General features: G+C 47.3%; 1 protein-coding gene across 2 annotated transcripts in view; it reads right to left on the reverse strand.

Moving 5' to 3' along the window:
• Nucleotides 1–22222, reverse strand: part of XRCC3 (X-ray repair cross complementing 3) — a 175263-nt gene that overhangs the window by 57997 nt on the left and 95044 nt on the right. For both annotated transcript variants that reach the window (XM_086936657.1, XM_086936656.1), the window contains 3 exons: nucleotides 7872–8009; nucleotides 7485–7697; nucleotides 5655–5809 (listed from right to left, as the gene is read on the reverse strand). In XM_086936657.1, coding sequence (XP_086792783.1) covers nucleotides 5655–5809; nucleotides 7485–7689 — 360 coding nt within the window. In that variant the 5' untranslated portion in view covers nucleotides 7690–7697; nucleotides 7872–8009. The remainder of the gene's footprint in view (nucleotides 1–5654; nucleotides 5810–7484; nucleotides 7698–7871; nucleotides 8010–22222) is intronic.

Raw genomic sequence — 22222 nt, forward strand, 5'->3', positions numbered from 1 at the left:
CACGGAGGAACCTTCCGGAAACGACAGGTGGTGTATCAGCCTGAATTGACCTTGTTCTTTCTTGGGGACCACGCCTAGCGGGGAGATGACTATGCCTCCTTGTACTTCCTTTGGGAGAGGGCCCTCAACTCTACCCAGTTTCACCTCCTTCTCTATCTTGGCGCTAACCACTTCGGGGTGTTGGCTTGCCGACTTCAGGTTGCTCGCCCCCGCCGAGGGGAGCGGGCCATGAAATGGAATAACAAATCCTTGCTCGAAGCCCTCTACCAGTGACCTGGCCTCTGCTTTGTTCGGGTATTTGTTTGTTAATCTGCGCAGCTGTTGAGTAATAATTGGGGATCTGGCCAGCTGGCGCCTACAAATGTCCACCAGTCCCCTCTTTTCCCCTGCGTTGGGGCTAACGCTTCTTGCTCTTTTCTCTCTTCTCCCTTTTTGCTTCGTGTTTGGAACCTTTGCATGCGGCGGTGGTATGCTTGCCCCCGCAGCTAGCGCATGCATGTTGAAACTTACAAGACGAGCCCCATGAGCAGTCCCCCGCCTCGTATCTCCAACAGATCGCCTTAGTTGCGGTTGGGGAGTATGATCTCCCGTTCGACCGCCTTTGATAAGAACCACTCTTCCCTTTTTGGTATGAGCTCCGAAAGGGCTGGTCGCCTTTTCCGGCCCAGGCCCTAACGTCTTTGGCTGTGAGCATCTTGTGGATGAAGCCGGAGACATCCTCCTCATTCCACTCCATTTCGGGGTGCCTCTGCATTTTTAATCTAAACCCTTTATCGTACTCTAGCCAGGCATCGCCCGGGAACTGCCTCTGTGCTAGGTGGATATTGGCCTCGTACAGCCACAGATCCGCCGCGCAATGGGGGAACCTCTCCACTATAATGCACGCCATTATTCTAAAAGCGTCTAACCAATTGTCGAAAGTGCGCTCTTTTCTGGCCCCATGCCTTTCTCTCCTGTCCTCCTCTTTCCTGTCGCACGTGGTTAGATCGAGTCCCTCTAGCTGTATTTCAAGCAGCGAAAATATGTCTATGAATTCTTTGCGCCATATCCTCTCTTTTACCGCTAGGGGGATGAGGCATGCCAAGCCGGTGGCTTTCGTAGTCAGGGACGCCGGGCCGGGGGAAGGCCTGATGTAATGATCGTTGACTACCCCACTCGGAGGTGGGCTCCCTGCAACGGGGCCGTAACCCCAACCGGGTAGCGGGGAAATCTGTTCCCCCTGGGCGGACAAGCTTACCTGCTCCTGCACTCTTGTCTGACGGGCCCACCCCGGGTCGACCATATGCCACGTGAGACCTGCCGCTTCCTCCGCGCGCTGCTCCCTAGGCCCCGGTACCCCTTGCCCTGTGCCATTAAGTAGCCCCGGCGCCAGCGATTTTAGACATTCTCTTACGATGTTGCTAATATGCTCACCCTTTTTCTTTTTGCCGGTCGTCTCGCCCTGTTCGCTGCCCTCTGGCCTCGGCGGAAGAGGTTTCTGCCGCACTTTCCTCGGAGGGTTCCTCTTCGACGTTCTCTTCATCGGCGTGTTTTTCAGTTTCTTGGGTGCGGAAGGCCCTGGTTCTTCGTCCGCCTGTTCCACCGGTCTGTTCTCCTTCCCTTTGCCCAGGTGAGGGTGGAGCCAATCGTCGCCGTGGATGGCCGATAACTCGCGGATCTTCATCAGTACCTCCGCCATCTCGTCCGGCTGGCCTTCCGACATGTCGTGATTCTCTGCGCACTTGTGTGTGGCTTCTTAGTTTCTCGCGTCTGTGTCAGGCCGTCTGCTGGGGACACAGCTGACTGTGTGTGCTTATCCCGTGGCCTGAGCTTGTCGCGGTTTTTACCTGTTGTTGCTTCGGGGGAGCTGGCACGGCGCGCCGCGCTCCGTAAGGCGTCCTCGGTGGTGATGACCTGGATCTTCTGCCGGAGCCTCGTCGTCTTCCTGCTTCGTCCTTCGCCGAGTCGCCTCTTCTTCCTTCCGTCGTTGTTGCTGTCGCGCCGTTCTCCCAGCTCCTCGAATGCGATGTGCTTCTGCTGGGAGGGCGGCGTCGCTTAAATCCTCCTGAGCCCTCCATGCAGGCCTCCGGTGAGTCCCCCTGATTGGGGGGTTCAAACAAAGCCAGGTTGACCATTGGACGCCCTTTGGGGGCGCCAGGTCAACAGGTCACTTCCGGTCAGGTGGCTGGTGCGCACCCCTCTTCCGCTGGTTCCTGTGCGCATCAAAGCGCCCAGAACCAGTTCTTCCCCGCTGGTGGCACCACGAGGGTTATGGCGCCGGCCTTCGAGCCTCCTCCACCCTTCGGGCGGGTGCGGCGGCCTCTGCAAGAGACAGTGTTTTTCAGGCCCCAGAGGCTGAGACAGTGTTTTTCGGGCCCCGGATGCCGAGACAGTGTTTTTCAGGCCCCGGATGCAGAGACAGTGTTTTTCAGGCCCTGCAGGCAGAGACGGTGTTTTTGAGGCCCCGGAGGGCGAGACAGTGTTTTTCAGGCCCCGGAGGACGAGGCAGTGTTTTTAAGGCCCTGGAGGCCTAAACAGTGTTTTTCCAGCCCCGGAGACCGAGACAGTGTTTTGCTGTGTTAGCGTGTGGCCTTGACATTAGTTTGGCTGGTTGCCACTCAAGGGGTTTCAGCTGAGCAGTGGTGCGCACTGGCCCACTGAATGATGTACTGGCTGAACTCCCCCTCTAAGACCTACTTCTAGTATGCTGGAGAGCTCTCAAGCTACTCTTTGGAAGTCCTTAATTAAATAAACCAAGTGACCCTCAGCAGAACACATTTTTCACAACCGTACAACAGGTTTGTTTCAGTTGAAGCGGATTCATGTGTGGGTGTAGTATGCATTTAACTGAAATCAGTGAGTGTATCTGAGCTGAGACTGGAATCAACGGCATGCCATGGGTGAGGTGTATGCAGAAGGCGATGTTCGCAGTGTGATCTCACGATGGTCGTTACTTGTATAACGTTTATGCTGCCCCAGGACTGCTTCGAAGCGCTGAGTGAGATGAGAGAGTGTAAAGGGGCAGCAGGAAAGGGAAGACACTTAGGTCTGAAGGGGGACCTGGGAAGAAGCGAGGCATTTCAACATGCATCGTTACAAAAATATCAGCCTTTTTTACAGGCAGAAATCCCTCGGCAGTGACAGGATTAACAATTAACTGAAAGACAATTCCAGTGGCTTGAAACTTCTTGAAGCGCAATATAAAAGCCCAGAAATAATAACAGGGACAAAATGAGAGAAGTTATCCTGAAAATACCACTCCACCCTCTTCACATCCAACGTTATGCATTTATCTTTTTCTGAGGAATGTGCTAACAGTTGCTAGGGCGTCCATATTTCTTGGCAGTGAATATTTAAAAAAAAGTCGTCTGGTTGTAAATCTGGGGAGAATAGTGGAAACGCTCTGGGTATAAAAGCTATTTTAAAAAATCCAAAGGAATGTTATGTGGTTTGGCCCAGTAAACCCCTGGCACCGGCTCTGTTTTGTTACAGATTGCTCTGCCGTAATTAAACTTGGGTACAATTACTGACCCAACCTGAAAGATAAACAGAAGTTTAAGAAAGTCTGGGCGAGATGGGGCTGGGCTTTCCGATACAAAAATGTGCGATTTTGTATTAAATGGGTCTTAATGGTTATGGTTACCACCAGGGAAAATCCGCCAGGAACTCTGATGGAAGCCAGGCATTTAATGGTAACAAGAGAAGGGAGGAGGCCCAAAGCAATAACAGGTGGAGTTAGTTAAACCTTTACGTTGGTAGTTTTTTTTTTTTTTACATTTCTTTCTAGAATTACAACCTTTTATTAAATTAAAAACGCATGTTCAGTTTCTTGCTGCTGAAAGAAAAGTCAATACTTTTTTTTATCTACAAGAAATGAATTAAGCTTCCAACATAAACCATGAAACATAAAATGCTACAACTCAATGCAACATGTTTTGAACATCCTTTCTTTGAAATCATGTCCGTTTTAAAAACGTGCCAGCATTTTTTTCTGGCCTCATGGGTTGAAGAGACGATTTATGTTTCTAGGCATAAACCCACTACATTTCTTATGCTTCGCCGAGCATGTTACATTTTTAAATAACCACAACCGTATTTAGGTCCTCGTTTCAAACTAGCAAGCAACTCCAATTTGCACATAAACAGGGATTTGTGCCCAAATATGGATTTGAAGTAGTACGAAAATACCAAGCTTTATAATTCCATGCAAATTTCTCTGGTATCAGCTGGCACAACTTGGGCAGAGGAAACTCCACTACTTTCTAATTTTGCAACTCGGAATAGTGAACATGCAACATTACTGTATTATCTCCCACTTCGTGATGCAAAACTGGGAATGGGGAGGTAATTCCCGACAGATGTTGCACCCTGGGGTATGTGTTTTTACTGGCTGTGGTATTACCTCCACAAAAAACATGCCACTCCAAATGAGGCCTTCGTTTGTTACGCCTGAACAAAAGCGAGCAGCAACTCAATCAATTTCAGATATTGATGTACTGAACAGAGGAGGGGCTACAAGTTCCAACATAGACCCAATACCCATCTTAATCTTAAAAATAAGAATCTTCTTGCATGGTTGGAAGTACATTGCACACCTGTCATTGTATTGGTTTAATCTCACTCGGAAACTGTAGAGTTGTATCACTCAGGGGCCCTCCAAGTAAGATGCCCGATGGAGGGGGGAAATGGGATGATCCCCCTTGGGCATAAGGTGTGTGTTGGTGCAGTACGGCGCACAGGTCGGAAAGTTAATAAAAGCGCGGGAAGAACGGGATGTGGCCAGTTACAAGACCCCCATTTATACATGCGTGTGTCTCTTTTCTTGGGTCGCTATTGCGCCACCATTTCACTACAGAAACCTCCTCAGTTCACTACATACAGAAAAGGGTTGCCTTGTGTATGATCCAGAGGCTGTGTAGTGAGAGGACACAAATGCAAACCTGTGCCCCTACTACCTAGTTACTTGGGACCTGAAACGGCTTCTCCACTTGCTAGGTAAACTATTTCACTGTTGCATTCTCAGATCCTGACACTTATCCAAGCTCCATAGGGCAAAGCTTGCACTTGGGTTCAAAGCGAGCAGGTTGGAATAAGGCAACTCCAGATGCAACTGATCCTGGTACCATTGCTCAGATGAGTCTGGCTTCTTCATCAAGAAGAAGGAGGCAACATAGGGGGGGGGAATCAAGAAATGTAGATGCTCTCAGGAGATGACCCAACAGTACGTGATGAGAGCCAGGGAAACCTGGCCCGCGGCTGCACCAGGCAGACCAGAGCAAGGTCCTGCTCTTCCAAGATCTGGAGTGATAGGGAGGAATATGGGGTCACAAAGTCCTGGGTATGGTGCACCTCGGGACTTTTGTCAACCTCCTAACACTGTAGCAGATGTCAAGCTTAAGGTGTTCGGGTTATCAGATTAATGTAAGCGCGCTGCATGAGGTAGAATAATCCATTTAATTACCAAAAAGTTATCTGTTAGAAATGTTAATTATTGATGGCAAGTAAACTGCATTTGTTGGAATTACCCAGATTATTATTTATATATATATATATATATATATATATATATATATATATATATATATATACACACACACACACACACAAAATTATTTGATTCAAAAGAACAACCTCCACCCCTCCACAAAAAAAAACCAATCAGCTCTGGAACTTACAATATCTGCTGCATGCTCAATGAAAATATTGTCTCCGAACTTAATTTGCTTGACGACCTCTACAGGAACGCAAGTCCTCAGTTTGTTTTGTAGACTAATCAACTGCTGCAAACGTTTATTAGGGAAAACATCTTCTGTGCAGATATAAACAGCGCCTGGAAATAATCAGAAATAGATTTGTGGAGCAAATAAGTGAATATTTAGTTTCCAAAATTCCATTTTTCCCAACACATCACGGATGGCATACACCCAATATATGTTTATTCTAATCTATTGAATTTAATTTCATACTTTTAACACCTATGACAAAACGATGCCAAATATGTTTGCATCAACTGATGCATCTAATCACATAAAATATGCAACCCCCAATGAACTCTTCGGGTTAAAAAAAGGCAAGCAGATTGAACAGCAATATTGGTCCCTTGGTGGGTTTACACTGAGGTAGCTTTAACCCAACTTTGTCCAAAAGGCAGCCGTAGATGGACCATGGATGCTTGCTAGCCTTGGACAGCCTAGACAAAGCAAGGAGATTGGAAACATGGTTTGGAACAGTGTCTATCTATCTGTTTTGCCACTTTCCCTGATATTCAAATATCCCCTACCCATATATTCTTTCCCATGTTCACCTTCATTGGAGAATTTGGGCCTGATGTACAACCGTTCCATTTTGCGAGTCGCAAATTGTGATGTTCTGTGATTCGTAAAATGTAATGTGCAACAGTATTTTAGACACTGATTACGATTCCTGAATGGGTCGGAAATGACCTGCCTCATTAATAGTCATGAGGCAGGTCGCAATTTGGGACCCATTGGGAATAGCCAGCACTCACAGGGATGGGTGGCCTGCTGGGGTCAGCAGACCACCATGTCTGAGACTACTTTTTAAATGAAGCAGTCTTTTTTTTTTTTGTAAACGCAGCCTATTTTCCTTAAAGGAAGACAAGATGCATTTTAAAAAGAAAAATGAAACATTTGTTAATTTTTTTAAGAATAAGCAGAGGCCCGTGGGACCACTGCCTGCTCTTAAAAAATATTTTCGCTGCCCAAGACAAAGGGGAAGGGGTCCCCTAGAGACCCCTTCCCATTTGTGTCTGGCTTACCACCTACTTCAAGTAGGTGGTAAACTGAGATTGTTTTGCGACCTCATTTGCGGTCGGTAAACAATCGTTCATACCATTGTGACTCGCTATTAGGAAGGGCACGCCCATTCCTAATAGGAACTCGAAAACCCTATTTTGCGAGTTGTAGTTGGTTACCAACTCGCAAAATAAGGTTTATACATACCACACATCTTTTTTGCGAACGTAAGCAGGTCAATTTCCTGTTTGCGGCCGCTAAAAAGGGTTGTACATCTGACCCTTTATTCATTACACTGAGTGACTTTTTGAGAAAAGTATAAAACTAGTGTTCAGTTTCTGAAAAATATTTGGTTTCTACAATTCACGTGTTCGTTTATAATATGTATGTTTTCAACTTGCTTTTCAGTGGACACTTCAGATAGAATGGGGAACACTTTAATAAACAACTAATTATAAAAACCCCACCTGCTCAGGTTAGAGTTCAGGCCTGGGTTATATTTTCAACTATTGTAAAAATAATAAAAAGAATCACACGAACAAGCACTCAAATTAAGTCAGTGTGCTTGACATATAATTGAGTAACTGACTGACTGACTGGTGGATGGCTGACTGAGGTATATGTTTAGAAATGACTGGAGACCCCATCCTCACGGTCCTGAATGGTCCATACCATGTGTTCTTATGTATTTCCAAACATAACTAAGACATCTCTAAATAAAATGGACAGTTCTAGTTCTACATGGCATACCTGCTTCCAGTCCTCCATAGGCGCACGGATACTGGACCGAAAGGCACAGCTGTATGGCTATCTGAGTCTTCCCTGCAGCGCTCTCCCCACCGAGCTCTGTGATGCCCGTTATGGGTAGTCCTCCTCTTAGCAAGCGGTCCAACACTGGGCATCCAAGGCTGAGTCTCCGATGCTGTGCTACAAAACAAGCCTTTTCATGGTACATCTGGAGCACTGAGTAACACAACAAGACATGCTTGAATTATTTCCTTGAATATAACTGTTGTGGGCATTCATTACAAGACAAAGAATAACAGAAATTGTGTCTCATCCTTGGTTCCCATCGATAATCTGCTTCCCAATGTTCTTTCCAAAATATATTGGGTCTATCCCTTGAGCCGCTCTCACCTGTAAGCACTGTTGGCTTCTGCAATGCTGCAGAGACTGCGACAAGTAAGTGCTGTACATCAACATTAGATAATTTCGTCAGCCTCTGCAAATCAGGTCCAGAAAACTTCAAAATATCTTCCGCTGATTTTATTCGAGCTGGAAAAAATTTGAAATGACACTTTTTTTGCAAACATAAAAGCAAAACAATGAAAGAGAAAGTTGTCTATACATAGAACAAGAGACATTCTTCTCTATTGGCTTGTAATTTAACATCCATAATATATAGATTGACCTTATTACTAAACTACAGGCTTTTCCCAATTCATCTATTGTGAAAACAAGTATTACATTTACACCTGTATGTAAAAGAGAGAGGGTTTTTTAAATTACAAAAATGGAATATAAAGCAATCAAAAACAATATTCATCCACTCAACTTTATCAACAGTGTACACGGATATTCATAAGAAATTCGATTTCTACGTGAAAGCAATCAACTGAATTTGTTTTGGGAAACTTTGCATAGGACTACACGACAGATTCAAGAAAGGTGTGAGCACAGGTGTGATGCACATTCAGGCGTAACAATTGTGCACTTGGCTTGTATGCAAGTAATAATTCACAGGCGAGACCTATATGTAGCAGGACGAGGCATTTCCATACAGTATCGCAAAAGCTGTGGGTGTACCTGTGCTGTTTTAATGTTCCCTGTTTTTTAGAACCCACATAGGAGGGAGGTCCAAAAGCCTGCTCCAGTTAATAAGTAACGCAACTCTATTGTGATTCCCTGGACCAATCCTAAAAGCCTAAGCTCGAAAAAGTTAAGGGTATCGGGCCACATGAAAGTAGGTTTTATTTTGCAAGTTCCTAATGGTGAATTTTTGCGATTCGCTCATAGGAAATCGCAAAAAGCTATGTACAAAGGTGTCCACTGCACATTTAGCAATTCCTAATCGGGGTCGCAAGTGACCTACCTCATTAATATTCATGAGGTAGGTTGCAATTTTCCACCCACTGGGATTCGCTAAAAGCACAGGGATGGAGGCCTGCTGGGGACAGCAGACCACCATGTCTGTTTGCTTTTAAATACAGCCACTGTTCTTTTTTTTTTTTTTAAATGCAGCCCGATTTCCTTGAATGAAAGCAGGATGCATTTCAAAAAGAAAAAGGACACGTTTCAGTTAAATTTTTTAAGAGTAGGCAATGGTCCCTGCGGCAACTGTCTCCTCTTAAAAAACGTTTTTGCAGGCATTCACAAGGGGTAAGGGTACCCTGGGGACCCCCTCCCCCTTTGCGACTGGGTTACCACCTACATGAAGTAGGCGGTAAAATGCAAACGTTTTGCGACCGCATTTACACTTGCGGCCGCCTTAACTCCTCTTTCGTAGTTCGGTACGGAGAGGTATGACGGCATGCACAGCTTTTGGGGTAGTTGATACCTCCCGTTTGAGTTTACTTCTTATTTTTTATATATATCACCCATTTGCAGTTGCCACTGGGTAGTTACAGTTAGGTCAGCATTTCCATAGGAAATGCCTTTTTTGTTTTGCTAATAACTTTGGAACTGTTTGAAGAATCATCAGGAAACTTTCCCAAAAGGTGCTATTAGGTCTTGTTTTACAAAAGGGGGTGGTGATGAACAGAGTGTCTGAATTGAGCAGACCACTCTTACCCAGTCCAAAGATCAGGGCTTGATCCATCACCGTTATTTATCTCACTGCCCCATCCCAGCTCAGAACCTGGCTATATGCAAATCAGTCTGTCCCTGGCCCAGTGCATCATGGGAACAGGGCAGACTAAACTACCAAGCCAATTCTTTACCAGAAAGGAGACAAGCTACCGGGGACCGGTTTCTGGCATTTCAGCCTCTTCGGCCCGGCTTGCTTGAATCCTGATGGAGCAGTGAGAAAGGGACTCATGTCTGAGTATACCCTGCCACACCGATAGTGGCCAAAATCGATTTACAAAAGGGGGTGGTGATGAACAGAGTGTCTGAATTGAGCAGACCACTCTTACCCAGTCCAAAGATCAGGGCTTGATCCATCACCGTTATTTATCTCACTGCCCCATCCCAGCTCAGAACCTGGCTATATGCAAATCAGTCTGTCCCTGGCCCAGTGCATCATGGGAACAGGGCAGACTAAACTACCAAGCCAATTCTTTACCAGAAAGGAGACAAGCTACCGGGGACCGGTTTCTGGCATTTCAGCCTCTTCGGCCCGGCTTGCTTGAATCCTGATGGAGCAGTGAGAAAGGGACTCATGTCTGAGTATACCCTGCCACACCGATAGTGGCCAAAATCGATTTACAAAAGGGGGTGGTGATGAACAGAGTGTCTGAATTGAGCAGACCACTCTTACCCAGTCCAAAGATCAGGGCTTGATCCATCACCGTTATTTATCTCACTGCCCCATCCCAGCTCAGAACCTGGCTATATGCAAATCAGTCTGTCCCTGGCCCAGTGCATCATGGGAACAGGGCAGACTAAACTACCAAGCCAATTCTTTACCAGAAAGGAGACAAGCTACCGGGGACCGGTTTCTGGCATTTCAGCCTCTTCGGCCCGGCTTGCTTGAATCCTGATGGAGCAGTGAGAAAGGGACTCATGTCTGAGTATACCCTGCCACACCGATAGTGGCCAAAATCGATTTACAAAAGGGGGTGGTGATGAACAGAGTGTCTGAATTGAGCAGACCACTCTTACCCAGTCCAAAGATCAGGGCTTGATCCATCACCGTTATTTATCTCACTGCCCCATCCCAGCTCAGAACCTGGCTATATGCAAATCAGTCTGTCCCTGGCCCAGTGCATCATGGGAACAGGGCAGACTAAACTACCAAGCCAATTCTTTACCAGAAAGGAGACAAGCTACCGGGGACCGGTTTCTGGCATTTCAGCCTCTTCGGCCCGGCTTGCTTGAATCCTGATGGAGCAGTGAGAAAGGGACTCATGTCTGAGTATACCCTGCCACACCGATAGTGGCCAAAATCGATTTACAAAAGGGGGTGGTGATGAACAGAGTGTCTGAATTGAGCAGACCACTCTTACCCAGTCCAAAGATCAGGGCTTGATCCATCACCGTTATTTATCTCACTGCCCCATCCCAGCTCAGAACCTGGCTATATGCAAATCAGTCTGTCCCTGGCCCAGTGCATCATGGGAACAGGGCAGACTAAACTACCAAGCCAATTCTTTACCAGAAAGGAGACAAGCTACCGGGGACCGGTTTCTGGCATTTCAGCCTCTTCGGCCCGGCTTGCTTGAATCCTGATGGAGCAGTGAGAAAGGGACTCATGTCTGAGTATACCCTGCCACACCGATAGTGGCCAAAATCGATTTACAAAAGGGGGTGGTGATGAACAGAGTGTCTGAATTGAGCAGACCACTCTTACCCAGTCCAAAGATCAGGGCTTGATCCATCACCGTTATTTATCTCACTGCCCCATCCCAGCTCAGAACCTGGCTATATGCAAATCAGTCTGTCCCTGGCCCAGTGCATCATGGGAACAGGGCAGACTAAACTACCAAGCCAATTCTTTACCAGAAAGGAGACAAGCTACCGGGGACCGGTTTCTGGCATTTCAGCCTCTTCGGCCCGGCTTGCTTGAATCCTGATGGAGCAGTGAGAAAGGGACTCATGTCTGAGTATACCCTGCCACACCGATAGTGGCCAAAATCGATTTACAAAAGGGGGTGGTGATGAACAGAGTGTCTGAATTGAGCAGACCACTCTTACCCAGTCCAAAGATCAGGGCTTGATCCATCACCGTTATTTATCTCACTGCCCCATCCCAGCTCAGAACCTGGCTATATGCAAATCAGTCTGTCCCTGGCCCAGTGCATCATGGGAACAGGGCAGACTAAACTACCAAGCCAATTCTTTACCAGAAAGGAGACAAGCTACCGGGGACCGGTTTCTGGCATTTCAGCCTCTTCGGCCCGGCTTGCTTGAATCCTGATGGAGCAGTGAGAAAGGGACTCATGTCTGAGTATACCCTGCCACACCGATAGTGGCCAAAATCGATTTACAAAAGGGGGTGGTGATGAACAGAGTGTCTGAATTGAGCAGACCACTCTTACCCAGTCCAAAGATCAGGGCTTGGATCTAGCCCTGATCTCTTGACTGGGTGAGAGTATTCTGTTTAATTCAGAGACTCTGTCCCTCACCACCCCTTGTTGTAAATATTTTTGTCCACCCTAAGCGTGGAAGGGTATACTCAGATGTGAGTCCCTTGCTCATTGCACCATCAGGATTCAAGCAAGCCGGGCCGAAGAGGCTGAAATGCCAGAAACCGGTCCCCGGTAGCTTGTTTCCTTCCCAGTGTAAGAATTGGCTTTTGTAGTTTGGTTTGCCCTGTTCCCATCATGCACTGGGACAGGAACAGACTAATTTGCATACAGTCAGGTTCTGAAACTGGGATGGTGCAGTGAGCTAAAAAACGGTGTTGGATCTAGCCCTGATCTCTTGACTGGGTGAGAGTATTCTGTTTAATTCAGAGACTCTGTCCCTCACCACCCCTTGTTGTAAATATTTTTGTCCACCCTAAGCGTGGAAGGGTATACTCAGATGTGAGTCCCTTGCTCATTGCACCATCAGGATTCAAGCAAGCCGGGCCGAAGAGGCTGAAATGCCAGAAACCGGTCCCCGGTAGCTTGTTTCCTTCCCAGTGTAAGAATTGGCTTTTGTAGTTTGGTTTGCCCTGTTCCCATCATGCACTGGGACAGGAACAGACTAATTTGCATACAGTCAGGTTCTGAAACTGGGATGGTGCAGTGAGCTAAAAAACGGTGTTGGATCTAGCCCTGATCTCTTGACTGGGTGAGAGTATTCTGTTTAATTCAGAGACTCTGTCCCTCACCACCCCTTGTTGTAAATATTTTTGTCCACCCTAAGCGTGGAAGGGTATACTCAGATGTGAGTCCCTTGCTCATTGCACCATCAGGATTCAAGCAAGCCGGGCCGAAGAGGCTGAAATGCCAGAAACCGGTCCCCGGTAGCTTGTTTCCTTCCCAGTGTAAGAATTGGCTTTTGTAGTTTGGTTTGCCCTGTTCCCATCATGCACTGGGACAGGAACAGACTAATTTGCATACAGTCAGGTTCTGAAACTGGGATGGTGCAGTGAGCTAAAAAACGGTGTTGGATCTAGCCCTGATCTCTTGACTGGGTGAGAGTATTCTGTTTAATTCAGAGACTCTGTCCCTCACCACCCCTTGTTGTAAATATTTTTGTCCACCCTAAGCGTGGAAGGGTATACTCAGATGTGAGTCCCTTGCTCATTGCACCATCAGGATTCAAGCAAGCCGGGCCGAAGAGGCTGAAATGCCAGAAACCGGTCCCCGGTAGCTTGTTTCCTTCCCAGTGTAAGAATTGGCTTTTGTAGTTTGGTTTGCCCTGTTCCCATCATGCACTGGGACAGGAACAGACTAATTTGCATACAGTCAGGTTCTGAAACTGGGATGGTGCAGTGAGCTAAAAAACGGTGTTGGATCTAGCCCTGATCTCTTGACTGGGTGAGAGTATTCTGTTTAATTCAGAGACTCTGTCCCTCACCACCCCTTGTTGTAAATATTTTTGTCCACCCTAAGCGTGGAAGGGTATACTCAGATGTGAGTCCCTTGCTCATTGCACCATCAGGATTCAAGCAAGCCGGGCCGAAGAGGCTGAAATGCCAGAAACCGGTCCCCGGTAGCTTGTTTCCTTCCCAGTGTAAGAATTGGCTTTTGTAGTTTGGTTTGCCCTGTTCCCATCATGCACTGGGACAGGAACAGACTAATTTGCATACAGTCAGGTTCTGAAACTGGGATGGTGCAGTGAGCTAAAAAACGGTGTTGGATCTAGCCCTGATCTCTTGACTGGGTGAGAGTATTCTGTTTAATTCAGAGACTCTGTCCCTCACCACCCCTTGTTGTAAATATTTTTGTCCACCCTAAGCGTGGAAGGGTATACTCAGATGTGAGTCCCTTGCTCATTGCACCATCAGGATTCAAGCAAGCCGGGCCGAAGAGGCTGAAATGCCAGAAACCGGTCCCCGGTAGCTTGTTTCCTTCCCAGTGTAAGAATTGGCTTTTGTAGTTTGGTTTGCCCTGTTCCCATCATGCACTGGGACAGGAACAGACTAATTTGCATACAGTCAGGTTCTGAAACTGGGATGGTGCAGTGAGCTAAAAAACGGTGTTGGATCTAGCCCTGATCTCTTGACTGGGTGAGAGTATTCTGTTTAATTCAGAGACTCTGTCCCTCACCACCCCTTGTTGTAAATATTTTTGTCCACCCTAAGCGTGGAAGGGTATACTCAGATGTGAGTCCCTTGCTCATTGCACCATCAGGATTCAAGCAAGCCGGGCCGAAGAGGCTGAAATGCCAGAAACCGGTCCCCGGTAGCTTGTTTCCTTCCCAGTGTAAGAATTGGCTTTTGTAGTTTGGTTTGCCCTGTTCCCATCATGCACTGGGACAGGAACAGACTAATTTGCATACAGTCAGGTTCTGAAACTGGGATGGTGCAGTGAGCTAAAAAACGGTGTTGGATCTAGCCCTGATCTCTTGACTGGGTGAGAGTATTCTGTTTAATTCAGAGACTCTGTCCCTCACCACCCCTTGTTGTAAATATTTTTGTCCACCCTAAGCGTGGAAGGGTATACTCAGATGTGAGTCCCTTGCTCATTGCACCATCAGGATTCAAGCAAGCCGGGCCGAAGAGGCTGAAATGCCAGAAACCGGTCCCCGGTAGCTTGTTTCCTTCCCAGTGTAAGAATTGGCTTTTGTAGTTTGGTTTGCCCTGTTCCCATCATGCACTGGGACAGGAACAGACTAATTTGCATACAGTCAGGTTCTGAAACTGGGATGGTGCAGTGAGCTAAAAAACGGTGTTGGATCTAGCCCTGATCTCTTGACTGGGTGAGAGTATTCTGTTTAATTCAGAGACTCTGTCCCTCACCACCCCTTGTTGTAAATATTTTTGTCCACCCTAAGCGTGGAAGGGTATACTCAGATGTGAGTCCCTTGCTCATTGCACCATCAGGATTCAAGCAAGCCGGGCCGAAGAGGCTGAAATGCCAGAAACCGGTCCCCGGTAGCTTGTTTCCTTCCCAGTGTAAGAATTGGCTTTTGTAGTTTGGTTTGCCCTGTTCCCATCATGCACTGGGACAGGAACAGACTAATTTGCATACAGTCAGGTTCTGAAACTGGGATGGTGCAGTGAGCTAAAAAACGGTGTTGGATCTAGCCCTGATCTCTTGACTGGGTGAGAGTATTCTGTTTAATTCAGAGACTCTGTCCCTCACCACCCCTTGTTGTAAATATTTTTGTCCACCCTAAGCGTGGAAGGGTATACTCAGATGTGAGTCCCTTGCTCATTGCACCATCGGGATTCAAGCAAGCCGGGCCGAAGAGGCTGAAATGCCAGAAACCGGTCCCCGGTAGCTTGTTTCCTTCCCAGTGTAAGAATTGGCTTTTGTAGTTTGGTTTGCCCTGTTCCCATCATGCACTGGGACAGGAACAGACTAATTTGCATACAGTCAGGTTCTGAAACTGGGATGGTGCAGTGAGCTAAAAAACGGTGTTGGATCTAGCCCTGATCTCTTGACTGGGTGAGAGTATTCTGTTTAATTCAGAGACTCTGTCCCTCACCACCCCTTGTTGTAAATATTTTTGTCCACCCTAAGCGTGGAAGGGTATACTCAGATGTGAGTCCCTTGCTCATTGCACCATCAGGATTCAAGCAAGCCGGGCCGAAGAGGCTGAAATGCCAGAAACCGGTCCCCGGTAGCTTGTTTCCTTCCCAGTGTAAGAATTGGCTTTTGTAGTTTGGTTTGCCCTGTTCCCATCATGCACTGGGACAGGAACAGACTAATTTGCATACAGTCAGGTTCTGAAACTGGGATGGTGCAGTGAGCTAAAAAACGGTGTTGGATCTAGCCCTGATCTCTTGACTGGGTGAGAGTATTCTGTTTAATTCAGAGACTCTGTCCCTCACCACCCCTTGTTGTAAATATTTTTGTCCACCCTAAGCGTGGAAGGGTATACTCAGATGTGAGTCCCTTGCTCATTGCACCATCAGGATTCAAGCAAGCCGGGCCGAAGAGGCTGAAATGCCAGAAACCGGTCCCCGGTAGCTTGTTTCCTTCCCAGTGTAAGAATTGGCTTTTGTAGTTTGGTTTGCCCTGTTCCCATCATGCACTGGGACAGGAACAGACTAATTTGCATACAGTCAGGTTCTGAAACTGGGATGGTGCAGTGAGCTAAAAAACGGTGTTGGATCTAGCCCTGATCTCTTGACTGGGTGAGAGTATTCTGTTTAATTCAGAGACTCTGTCCCTCACCACCCCTTGTTGTAAATATTTTTGTCCACCCTAAGCGTGGAAGGGTATACTCAGATGTGAGTCCCTTGCTCATTGCACCATCAGGATTCAAGCAAGCCGGGCCGAAGAGGCTGAAATGCCAGAAACCGGTCCCCGGTAGCTTGTTTCCTTCCCAGTGTAAGAATTGGCTTTTGTAGTTTGGTTTGCCCTGTTCCCATCATGCACTGGGACAGGAACAGACTAATTTGCATACAGTCAGGTTCTGAAACTGGGATGGTGCAGTGAGCTAAAAAACGGTGTTGGATCTAGCCCTGATCTCTTGACTGGGTGAGAGTATTCTGTTTAATTCAGAGACTCTGTCCCTCACCACCCCTTGTTGTAAATATTTTTGTCCACCCTAAGCGTGGAAGGGTATACTCAGATGTGAGTCCCTTGCTCATTGCACCATCAGGATTCAAGCAAGCCGGGCCGAAGAGGCTGAAATGCCAGAAACCGGTCCCCGGTAGCTTGTTTCCTTCCCAGTGTAAGAATTGGCTTTTGTAGTTTGGTTTGCCCTGTTCCCATCATGCACTGGGACAGGAACAGACTAATTTGCATACAGTCAGGTTCTGAAACTGGGATGGTGCAGTGAGCTAAAAAACGGTGTTGGATCTAGCCCTGATCTCTTGACTGGGTGAGAGTATTCTGTTTAATTCAGAGACTCTGTCCCTCACCACCCCTTGTTGTAAATATTTTTGTCCACCCTAAGCGTGGAAGGGTATACTCAGATGTGAGTCCCTTGCTCATTGCACCATCAGGATTCAAGCAAGCCGGGCCGAAGAGGCTGAAATGCCAGAAACCGGTCCCCGGTAGCTTGTTTCCTTCCCAGTGTAAGAATTGGCTTTTGTAGTTTGGTTTGCCCTGTTCCCATCATGCACTGGGACAGGAACAGACTAATTTGCATACAGTCAGGTTCTGAAACTGGGATGGTGCAGTGAGCTAAAAAACGGTGTTGGATCTAGCCCTGATCTCTTGACTGGGTGAGAGTATTCTGTTTAATTCAGAGACTCTGTCCCTCACCACCCCTTGTTGTAAATATTTTTGTCCACCCTAAGCGTGGAAGGGTATACTCAGATGTGAGTCCCTTGCTCATTGCACCATCAGGATTCAAGCAAGCCGGGCCGAAGAGGCTGAAATGCCAGAAACCGGTCCCCGGTAGCTTGTTTCCTTCCCAGTGTAAGAATTGGCTTTTGTAGTTTGGTTTGCCCTGTTCCCATCATGCACTGGGACAGGAACAGACTAATTTGCATACAGTCAGGTTCTGAAACTGGGATGGTGCAGTGAGCTAAAAAACGGTGTTGGATCTAGCCCTGATCTCTTGACTGGGTGAGAGTATTCTGTTTAATTCAGAGACTCTGTCCCTCACCACCCCTTGTTGTAAATATTTTTGTCCACCCTAAGCGTGGAAGGGTATACTCAGATGTGAGTCCCTTGCTCATTGCACCATCAGGATTCAAGCAAGCCGGGCCGAAGAGGCTGAAATGCCAGAAACCGGTCCCCGGTAGCTTGTTTCCTTCCCAGTGTAAGAATTGGCTTTTGTAGTTTGGTTTGCCCTGTTCCCATCATGCACTGGGACAGGAACAGACTAATTTGCATACAGTCAGGTTCTGAAACTGGGATGGTGCAGTGAGCTAAAAAACGGTGTTGGATCTAGCCCTGATCTCTTGACTGGGTGAGAGTATTCTGTTTAATTCAGAGACTCTGTCCCTCACCACCCCTTGTTGTAAATATTTTTGTCCACCCTAAGCGTGGAAGGGTATACTCAGATGTGAGTCCCTTGCTCATTGCACCATCAGGATTCAAGCAAGCCGGGCCGAAGAGGCTGAAATGCCAGAAACCGGTCCCCGGTAGCTTGTTTCCTTCCCAGTGTAAGAATTGGCTTTTGTAGTTTGGTTTGCCCTGTTCCCATCATGCACTGGGACAGGAACAGACTAATTTGCATACAGTCAGGTTCTGAAACTGGGATGGTGCAGTGAGCTAAAAAACGGTGTTGGATCTAGCCCTGATCTCTTGACTGGGTGAGAGTATTCTGTTTAATTCAGAGACTCTGTCCCTCACCACCCCTTGTTGTAAATATTTTTGTCCACCCTAAGCGTGGAAGGGTATACTCAGATGTGAGTCCCTTGCTCATTGCACCATCAGGATTCAAGCAAGCCGGGCCGAAGAGGCTGAAATGCCAGAAACCGGTCCCCGGTAGCTTGTTTCCTTCCCAGTGTAAGAATTGGCTTTTGTAGTTTGGTTTGCCCTGTTCCCATCATGCACTGGGACAGGAACAGACTAATTTGCATACAGTCAGGTTCTGAAACTGGGATGGTGCAGTGAGCTAAAAAACGGTGTTGGATCTAGCCCTGATCTCTTGACTGGGTGAGAGTATTCTGTTTAATTCAGAGACTCTGTCCCTCACCACCCCTTGTTGTAAATATTTTTGTCCACCCTAAGCGTGGAAGGGTATACTCAGATGTGAGTCCCTTGCTCATTGCACCATCAGGATTCAAGCAAGCCGGGCCGAAGAGGCTGAAATGCCAGAAACCGGTCCCCGGTAGCTTGTTTCCTTCCCAGTGTAAGAATTGGCTTTTGTAGTTTGGTTTGCCCTGTTCCCATCATGCACTGGGACAGGAACAGACTAATTTGCATACAGTCAGGTTCTGAAACTGGGATGGTGCAGTGAGCTAAAAAACGGTGTTGGATCTAGCCCTGATCTCTTGACTGGGTGAGAGTATTCTGTTTAATTCAGAGACTCTGTCCCTCACCACCCCTTGTTGTAAATATTTTTGTCCACCCTAAGCGTGGAAGGGTATACTCAGATGTGAGTCCCTTGCTCATTGCACCATCAGGATTCAAGCAAGCCGGGCCGAAGAGGCTGAAATGCCAGAAACCGGTCCCCGGTAGCTTGTTTCCTTCCCAGTGTAAGAATTGGCTTTTGTAGTTTGGTTTGCCCTGTTCCCATCATGCACTGGGACAGGAACAGACTAATTTGCATACAGTCAGGTTCTGAAACTGGGATGGTGCAGTGAGCTAAAAAACGGTGTTGGATCTAGCCCTGATCTCTTGACTGGGTGAGAGTATTCTGTTTAATTCAGAGACTCTGTCCCTCACCACCCCTTGTTGTAAATATTTTTGTCCACCCTAAGCGTGGAAGGGTATACTCAGATGTGAGTCCCTTGCTCATTGCACCATCAGGATTCAAGCAAGCCGGGCCGAAGAGGCTGAAATGCCAGAAACCGGTCCCCGGTAGCTTGTTTCCTTCCCAGTGTAAGAATTGGCTTTTGTAGTTTGGTTTGCCCTGTTCCCATCATGCACTGGGACAGGAACAGACTAATTTGCATACAGTCAGGTTCTGAAACTGGGATGGTGCAGTGAGCTAAAAAACGGTGTTGGATCTAGCCCTGATCTCTTGACTGGGTGAGAGTATTCTGTTTAATTCAGAGACTCTGTCCCTCACCACCCCTTGTTGTAAATATTTTTGTCCACCCTAAGCGTGGAAGGGTATACTCAGATGTGAGTCCCTTGCTCATTGCACCATCAGGATTCAAGCAAGCCGGGCCGAAGAGGCTGAAATGCCAGAAACCGGTCCCCGGTAGCTTGTTTCCTTCCCAGTGTAAGAATTGGCTTTTGTAGTTTGGTTTGCCCTGTTCCCATCATGCACTGGGACAGGAACAGACTAATTTGCATACAGTCAGGTTCTGAAACTGGGATGGTGCAGTGAGCTAAAAAACGGTGTTGGATCTAGCCCTGATCTCTTGACTGGGTGAGAGTATTCTGTTTAATTCAGAGACTCTGTCCCTCACCACCCCTTGTTGTAAATATTTTTGTCCACCCTAAGCGTGGAAGGGTATACTCAGATGTGAGTCCCTTGCTCATTGCACCATCAGGATTCAAGCAAGCCGGGCCGAAGAGGCTGAAATGCCAGAAACCGGTCCCCGGTAGCTTGTTTCCTTCCCAGTGTAAGAATTGGCTTTTGTAGTTTGGTTTGCCCTGTTCCCATCATGCACTGGGACAGGAACAGACTAATTTGCATACAGTCAGGTTCTGAAACTGGGATGGTGCAGTGAGCTAAAAAACGGTGTTGGATCTAGCCCTGATCTCTTGACTGGGTGAGAGTATTCTGTTTAATTCAGAGACTCTGTCCCTCACCACCCCTTGTTGTAAATATTTTTGTCCACCCTAAGCGTGGAAGGGTATACTCAGATGTGAGTCCCTTGCTCATTGCACCATCAGGATTCAAGCAAGCCGGGCCGAAGAGGCTGAAATGCCAGAAACCGGTCCCCGGTAGCTTGTTTCCTTCCCAGTGTAAGAATTGGCTTTTGTAGTTTGGTTTGCCCTGTTCCCATCATGCACTGGGACAGGAACAGACTAATTTGCATACAGTCAGGTTCTGAAACTGGGATGGTGCAGTGAGCTAAAAAACGGTGTTGGATCTAGCCCTGATCTCTTGACTGGGTGAGAGTATTCTGTTTAATTCAGAGACTCTGTCCCTCACCACCCCTTGTTGTAAATATTTTTGTCCACCCTAAGCGTGGAAGGGTATACTCAGATGTGAGTCCCTTGCTCATTGCACCATCAGGATTCAAGCAAGCCGGGCCGAAGAGGCTGAAATGCCAGAAACCGGTCCCCGGTAGCTTGTTTCCTTCCCAGTGTAAGAATTGGCTTTTGTAGTTTGGTTTGCCCTGTTCCCATCATGCACTGGGACAGGAACAGACTAATTTGCATACAGTCAGGTTCTGAAACTGGGATGGTGCAGTGAGCTAAAAAACGGTGTTGGATCTAGCCCTGATCTCTTGACTGGGTGAGAGTATTCTGTTTAATTCAGAGACTCTGTCCCTCACCACCCCTTGTTGTAAATATTTTTGTCCACCCTAAGCGTGGAAGGGTATACTCAGATGTGAGTCCCTTGCTCATTGCACCATCAGGATTCAAGCAAGCCGGGCCGAAGAGGCTGAAATGCCAGAAACCGGTCCCCGGTAGCTTGTTTCCTTCCCAGTGTAAGAATTGGCTTTTGTAGTTTGGTTTGCCCTGTTCCCATCATGCACTGGGACAGGAACAGACTAATTTGCATACAGTCAGGTTCTGAAACTGGGATGGTGCAGTGAGCTAAAAAACGGTGTTGGATCTAGCCCTGATCTCTTGACTGGGTGAGAGTATTCTGTTTAATTCAGAGACTCTGTCCCTCACCACCCCTTGTTGTAAATATTTTTGTCCACCCTAAGCGTGGAAGGGTATACTCAGATGTGAGTCCCTTGCTCATTGCACCATCAGGATTCAAGCAAGCCGGGCCGAAGAGGCTGAAATGCCAGAAACCGGTCCCCGGTAGCTTGTTTCCTTCCCAGTGTAAGAATTGGCTTTTGTAGTTTGGTTTGCCCTGTTCCCATCATGCACTGGGACAGGAACAGACTAATTTGCATACAGTCAGGTTCTGAAACTGGGATGGTGCAGTGAGCTAAAAAACGGTGTTGGATCTAGCCCTGATCTCTTGACTGGGTGAGAGTATTCTGTTTAATTCAGAGACTCTGTCCCTCACCACCCCTTGTTGTAAATATTTTTGTCCACCCTAAGCGTGGAAGGGTATACTCAGATGTGAGTCCCTTGCTCATTGCACCATCAGGATTCAAGCAAGCCGGGCCGAAGAGGCTGAAATGCCAGAAACCGGTCCCCGGTAGCTTGTTTCCTTCCCAGTGTAAGAATTGGCTTTTGTAGTTTGGTTTGCCCTGTTCCCATCATGCACTGGGACAGGAACAGACTAATTTGCATACAGTCAGGTTCTGAAACTGGGATGGTGCAGTGAGCTAAAAAACGGTGTTGGATCTAGCCCTGATCTCTTGACTGGGTGAGAGTATTCTGTTTAATTCAGAGACTCTGTCCCTCACCACCCCTTGTTGTAAATATTTTTGTCCACCCTAAGCGTGGAAGGGTATACTCAGATGTGAGTCCCTTGCTCATTGCACCATCAGGATTCAAGCAAGCCGGGCCGAAGAGGCTGAAATGCCAGAAACCGGTCCCCGGTAGCTTGTTTCCTTCCCAGTGTAAGAATTGGCT

The sequence above is a fragment of the Lissotriton vulgaris genome, chromosome 9 (genome assembly GCF_964263255.1).
Source record: "Lissotriton vulgaris chromosome 9, aLisVul1.2, whole genome shotgun sequence".
NCBI classification, from domain to species: domain Eukaryota; kingdom Metazoa; phylum Chordata; class Amphibia; order Caudata; family Salamandridae; genus Lissotriton; species Lissotriton vulgaris.